The sequence below is a fragment of the Tasmannia lanceolata genome, unplaced genomic scaffold (genome assembly GCF_043159265.1).
Source record: "Tasmannia lanceolata isolate RefF3 unplaced genomic scaffold, GAP_Taslan_0.1 ptg000007l, whole genome shotgun sequence".
NCBI lineage: Eukaryota > Viridiplantae > Streptophyta > Magnoliopsida > Canellales > Winteraceae > Tasmannia > Tasmannia lanceolata.
The window spans coordinates 8,026,118-8,033,077 of record NW_027518684.1 but is presented as its reverse complement, the minus strand read 5'-3'; the positions used below and the strand labels follow the sequence as shown (position 1 = coordinate 8,033,077).

Genomic DNA, 6,960 nt, shown 5'->3' with positions numbered 1-6,960 from the left:
TTTCCAATTACTTATTCCCACAGCATATTTAGAAATCTGTTTTTTGTCACTATCAGTCGGTGATTTGGAAATCCAAGGATTTGATCCGGATACAAATCACAACGCAAAAAGGGCAGCAAATGTGAGAAATCCAAATCAAAATCTTCTCAGCATCCAAATGGGCCCTTAGATGAGAGACGAGAGAAGAAAAAGACCAACCATCGTTTTCTGATTTCTCGCCCTTCTTCCCGATAGCAAGAGAGCAGGTGATCGTCCCATGTTTCCAGCTTTTAGAAATCTCAGGATGGGGAAGGGATTTCTAAAACCTAGATTTCTTACTTAAAATCCAAGAAACACTCTCATGACATCATGAAGCAGCTTGATCATGAACCCTCTTTTGCACTGTTTTCAAACTAAAACCTGGATTCTAAAATCCGTGTATCCAAACGGCCCTTTAGTCTTTCAATCAGGCTTCATCTTTTAGAGATCATATATAATATAACTTTTAGAATATGAAACATAAAGGGCTTGGGCACCCTAGGCATATAGTTTGGTGACTCACATGATTATGCTAGGCAATGGAATGACCGAAATTATTTTCCTATTGCATTGGTTTGAGACAAAGGCTTAGTTGAGTGTTGAGTTGAGTTTGCATTGGTTTGAGACTTTTAGCACCTCACATGTACAATGTAAGTCACATATATGACAGGGTATTGATTAAGGATTGTCACTCTCCACTTGCTGTTAAAGGCATTTAGTCCTGTTAATTATGCTTGCTAAAGCAGTAATAAATTAAAAAAAGAAGTCATCAATCATCATGTCATGCATCTTAAAATACGATAAGAAAATGAAACAAAAGGTCTCTTTGAATAGCATTGTTGGTAATGTACTTAACTAAACATAAAAAGTGTTCACATGTTCAAATATTAACTTTAACAAGAAATAGTGAACATGTTCTACCTTCAGATGCACCTCCACAGAATGGATAGTGTAAATGGCTCGATGCGTCTTAAAGTTAAGCTCCCTTGTTCTCCTGTTCAATCATGTAACTTTTCTTCATTTCTTCCAAGATGGAGTCATTGGTGCTGCCAAGAACAAAAGGAGAGATATAAGATTTTGCATCAATAACAACCTTAGAGACAACTCTATTATAATCATGGTACTCTCACTCTCAAAAAGAGGCCAAGTCCTAACTGGTCTAATGCCCCAAAAATATAAAATTAAACTAGACGATGATTGATTCCAACAAATATGGATTTGCAATGACCTAATTGTTCCCTCTTTAAGTAAGTATAGGAAAGTAATAGTCGGTTGCCATTTCCTAACTCATCCCCCATTGCACGGATGTAAGACACTACAAAATACAATGCCTAGAAGAGAAACCCATCAAAGAAAAACAAATACAGGTGCATATATCTTTTTCTTAAGGTGCTGCTCCGGCTTAGGGATCTCATGATTTCCGAACGCATCAGATCATAAATAGCATATTTGTGAGATTATGTTCCTCAGAAATACAAAAATTATAATACACATTCTCTAATATTCATCTAACATCAGTTAACAAGAAGACCATGAGTAACAGTGACTCACGGGTTGTTGGAAATGTGTGCATTCTGAATAGAGATTTTTTTTTTTTTTTGAATGATTGAACAGAGAAAATGTTTGTCTAATAAATTCTACAAAACTAGGAATCAGAGAATGGAATGGATGGTTTATAACTCCCTCAATCTACCTAAGCCCATAAGTTAGGCACTCCAATATCAATATGATTACATTAGGATAAGGTTACGACCAAAATCAAATGCAATGCAATGATGGCACACTTACTATTGATGAAGACAGTCATTTAACTCTTTTGCTTGTTTCCGACACTGCCAAACGACAGATATAGTTCTTCCTACAGCACATTCAGCATACTTCGAAGTGTAGCGATCACATTCTTTAAGTGCTTTTTGCTTCATTTTGCTGCGTAAAGCTGGAGATTTCAACAATTAAATGCCTAAGCACTCCATAAACCCTAAAAGATCAATGTAAGAATCATAAAATGAACATGTATGTAAAATGATGCATATGAAAATGAGAACCCTGTAACAGAATTATTCCTTTTTTCTTGTTTTGAATGGTATAACAAAGCTATTCCTTTCCCTCCCAATTAGAAGACTGGAAAGGAACTAAGCAAGAAAATTTCTAGCTTACAAGGGAAATTTCCCCGTCATAGCAGCTATCCTGGGCACAATATTGGTAAATAACAAACAAGTATAGATTTTGAGTTTCAATATCATTTTGCAGCTTAAGAATAGACCAACACACACACGCACACGCACACACATATATATCCCACATTTTTGGTGGGCATCTAAACCATTCATTTGCAAGGCCCCATCATAGATAGGGTGCAAACCAAAAATCAGCTCCATAGGATCATCCTAACCCATCCATTTGTGGAGGCCAAAATGGACAGACAGTGTTTGTCCACAAATCTGCCCATTTTGCCCTCCAATTTTGGAGGGGTTAGGATGATTCAATGGTGCTGATTTTTGGTATCCACCCTATCTATGATGGGGCCTTGCAAATGAATGGTTTAGATGCCCACCAAAAATGGGGGACCCATGTGATTTGGCACTCTACCGTACCTAACTTTAGGTACGGTCGAGCGTACAATCCTTTTCCTCTCTCTCTCTCTCTCTCTCTCTCTCTCTCTCTCTCTCTCTATATATATATATATATATATATATATATATATATATATATATATATATATATATATATATATATATATATATATATAGGGGAAACGTTTTTTGAGCGATACCTCAGATAAGTTATCTGAGCAAGAGCTCAAAAAATTATGTGGGCGCACATTGTTTGGATGATCCAAAGCATTCATTTGATAGGCCCTTACATAGATAGGGTGTGCCCAAAAAATCAGCTCCATAGGATCATCCTAATCCTTAGATTTTTGGAGGTTAAAAATGGACAGATTTGTGGAGGTTTATACCCATCCACAAATCGAAGGATTAGGTTAATCCTGTAGACCAGATTTTTGTGCACACTCTATCTATCTTTGGACTATCCAAATGAATGCTTTGGATCATCCAAACAATGTGGGACCATATGTTTTTTGAGCTCTTGCTCAGATAACTTATCTAAGGTATCATGCAGAAAACAGTTCCCCATATATATATATATATATATATATATATATATATATATATATATATATATATATTCCCTTAGAAATAGACCAGAACAATTATTACCACGCACAAATGTTCCTTGAATTTTCATCTCCCAATTTATGGATGAAAGTAGATAATAAAAACACATTTGACATCCAATAAAACAGTGTCTCGAAATCAAAACCTTTTATATTATGCAGTAAATATAGATATGTTAGAATACTCACACTGTATTTTTTTATCCAACAAATAGATGAAAATGTGGTTTTGGAATTCAATACTAGGTTCACATAGTGAGGCTATATAAAAGTCACTAATATAAGTCAAGTTTTTACACTGAGTAACTTGCACCTCTTGTTCCTGGCAAATTTGGAAGAAGTGTCCCCTTAGGAGAAGAGAACTAGTAAAGCTCTTAAGTTGATTCTTCACACTGCATTCTTCTCCAACAAATAGATGGACATGTGGTTTTGGAAATTCAATACAAAGTTTCACATAGTGAGGCTATATAAAAGTCACCAATATAAGTCAAGTTTTTACACAAGTAACTTGCACCTCTTGTTCTGGGAAAATTTGGAAGAAGTGTCCCTTTAGGAGAAGAGAACTAATAAAGCTTTTAAGTTGACTATTCCATACAACTAGGATAGTTTCAAGTAAGACGGGGAAAGGAAACCAAACATGACTCCTTAAACTCAAGAAAGCTGAAAAGGAAGATTGAAAATTTGGAATACACTGCCACAGTAGTCATGCCATTGCAACCAGTGAACATTACACATATTTGGCTTGCTTGATTGCTTAAATTTGACTGAGATTGCCTCAGGTCAATTTCACTTTGATTTGCCATTGGTTTGTCTTGATGCCACTCAACTTGGAGTTGGTATAATGACTTGCAGAAAAGTGTGAATGGATTACCCTCATTAACTTAATAAGAGGATCTGCGACTCTATAAAGTGATCGAAACGGAATGATGTACGAGAATAAAATGCAACATTCAATACAAGCTTTTGTGCCTGCAGATGTGTAGGTTTAATAACTTGCACAAAAGTAGTGAATGAACAACCCTCATTATCTCATCCCTCACCTTGCCAATGTCTTGACTGACAAGCTTGCAAAATACTGTTCAAACGGGGGAGAATTTTAAATCTGTTTCAAATAGAGGAGAATAACACTTTCCAACATACATTGCCCGTTGAAGGAATGCAAAGAATGGATGAGGATTTTAAGAGAATAGGAACTGCAAGAAGTTAAAGTTTGAATCTTATAATGATAGAGATCTAATTTGCAGAAGGAAGATGGGTCGAATAACTTGCCAAGTGTTATTCCACCAGCCCTCACTAGTGTACAACGAGTGGAAGTAACTTAAGAAAACATTTACAAAACCCCCCCTCCTTACTGACTAGTGAAGATCCATTCAACACACATTGAATTAAACAGTGTTAAATCTGTTCCAAGCAGATGTCGTCATGTGAAAATAAGAAGTATTTTTAGGTTAAGATACATTAGCGAGCACAATTCCAACGATCTTCTTGGGAATTTTTGCGAAACCATTTGGGCTTTTTAATGGATTGGATATCTCATCTATACTAGGAACCAAACTCATGAAGCATTTCATATTATGGCAATTTTGTTGAATCTTAACCTAAAAATCAATCAAGATGAAAAAATTGAACAGTTATAGACTAGCAATCAAGGAAATGTGAAGAAAGTGAAAGGGAGAGGGGATATTGGAACTCACCTTCTTCTACTTTCTTCTTTACTTGGTTTTCTCTGGCTTCTTGGACGTATCCCATTATTGAAAAATCACCTCTCACCCTAAGCACCAGAAATATATGCAGAAATCAAATCTAAGAGGGAAGGGTTTTTAGAGTTGTTCTTACGGTGACCGGCGCGACTACATATATAAGGAAAATAAACTAGTTGGCAAAGTTTAACAATGTGGCCCAGTTTCGTAGTCTGCGGACTACCGAAATTAGGAGAGGAGCTTGACCAGGGTGCAACTCGGGTCGCGTTCAACCCGATAAAAAGTCGGGTCGGGTCCGGTATTCCCAACCCGGGTTGAGGGTTCGGGCAACCTGGCCCGAGTGAAACCCGACATTTTTTATTATATATGCTTAAAAACTCGGGTTGGATCGGGTTAAACCATGTTCGGTTATAAATAGAATCGGGTCAGGTTCGGAAAATGGGTTCCTCGGGTCGGGTCGGGTCGGCCTCAACCCAACCCAACCCGACCACAGTCGCACCCCTATTCAACCCTAACCCAACCAGAAATTAATTGGGGTTGGCTTTTCCCAACCCAACCCAAGCCAAAATCGGGTTGAATCCATCGGGTTCGGGTTGTTGCCAACCCAAGTTGCAACCCTAGAGCGTGCACAGTAGGGCCGGTAATCCAACGGTCTGTCCACTAGTGTGATCCTAATCATCCAATGTCGATCACTATATTATCTGCCACTTGTAAGGTGGTGATTAGGCGGAGAGGAGAGCTCATCATGGCTTGTAAACCTTCTGTCCCCATTTAATTCAATAAAAATTCATTCCAACGTGGTGGGACCAGAATACTTTCCGTTCATTTTTTTAACCAAACACTGGAATTGAAATAGGATACCGGTTTCACTGCTTGATTACGTGAATCCAAATACATCATACATGTGCCCATTGGATCCGGCACGAAAACTTTGGGCTTGCAAACTCTCCACGTCCGATGGCAAATTTTAATTACTTATTGGACCGGACCCAGGCAAAGCCCTAGGATCTGAGATGTTTCACTCTTTTGAAAACAAGTTATTTAATAATTAGAAGATATTTTAAATAAGTGGGCGTGTATTTTTTAACAAAAATATACAAGCCCAAAAATGAATAGTCGGTCCTACCCCTATTTGAAGAATCTAAACCGTTTAAAATTTGTTCTCTCGTAGACTGTGCCACAGAAATCTTGTCCATTGCTTGATCTTAACGTTTTGATTTGTGGTGGGTTTATGCTGAGGGGCCATTTGGATATGCTGATTTTAGAATTCAGGCTTTAGTTTGAAAACACTGTAACAGAGGGTTCGTGATCAAGCTGTTGTATGTTGTCCTCATAGTGTTTCTTGGATTTTAAGTAAAAAATCTACGTTTTAAATATCTCTCCCCCATCCTGAGAATTCTAAAACCTAGAAACATGAGACAATCTCCTTCTCTCTTGCTGTCGGAAAGACGGGCGAGAAATCAGAAAACGACAGTTGGTCTCTTTCTTCTCTTGTCTCCCATCTACAATTTTGAGAAAATCCAAGACTCTAAAATTCACTTATCCAAACGGCCCTTAATGTATTGGGAGATTTTATACTAGAGGTGACCGTGTACAACTCTCCTAAAAGGTTCAACAGGCGCCATATGAACTAATGATCTAAACCATTACTTTGTCACTCTTGTAAATAGGTTATTGTGCCCCAGAAATGGGCATTATAAGATGATCCTAACCCTTAGATTTGTTTTTTATTCAGCAGGCGTCAAAATTCGAGGTAATACTTCTCTTAGTTTTATTGTTTGCAATGTAAGGTATTTAATATCAATAGAAAATTGGGATTTGCTAGCGTCCATCGCAGAAGGCATTTCGCGGATGACCTGACCTGTTGCGTGTGAGAGCAGCCAGTGTCTCACTTTTCAGCAGGTCTTGTCTTCATTCAAGAGGTGGCTGCTCTCACATGCAACAGGCCATCCACGAAATGCCTTCTGCGATGGACGGTAGCAAATCCCTATAAAATTTACATTAATAAGCATTTAAACAAAAAAACACTTGCACCATGAGGTAACATATTTTGTATAAAGATTT

The 6,960-nt window shown here is 37.6% G+C and overlaps 1 protein-coding gene across 1 annotated transcript; it reads right to left on the bottom strand.

The window, feature by feature from the left end:
• Positions 1-827: 827 nt before the first annotated feature.
• Positions 828-5,051, bottom strand: LOC143880909 (Cytochrome c oxidase biogenesis protein Cmc1-like protein). Its single transcript, XM_077383891.1, has 3 exons — positions 4,891-5,051; positions 1,807-1,954; positions 828-1,064 (listed from the first exon to the last, which is right to left on the bottom strand). Exons 1-3 carry the CDS (start codon positions 4,943-4,945, stop codon positions 995-997), a joined length of 273 nt encoding a protein of 90 aa, XP_077240006.1. The 5' UTR covers positions 4,946-5,051; the 3' UTR covers positions 828-994.
• Between the last annotated feature and the right edge of the window lie 1,909 nt (positions 5,052-6,960).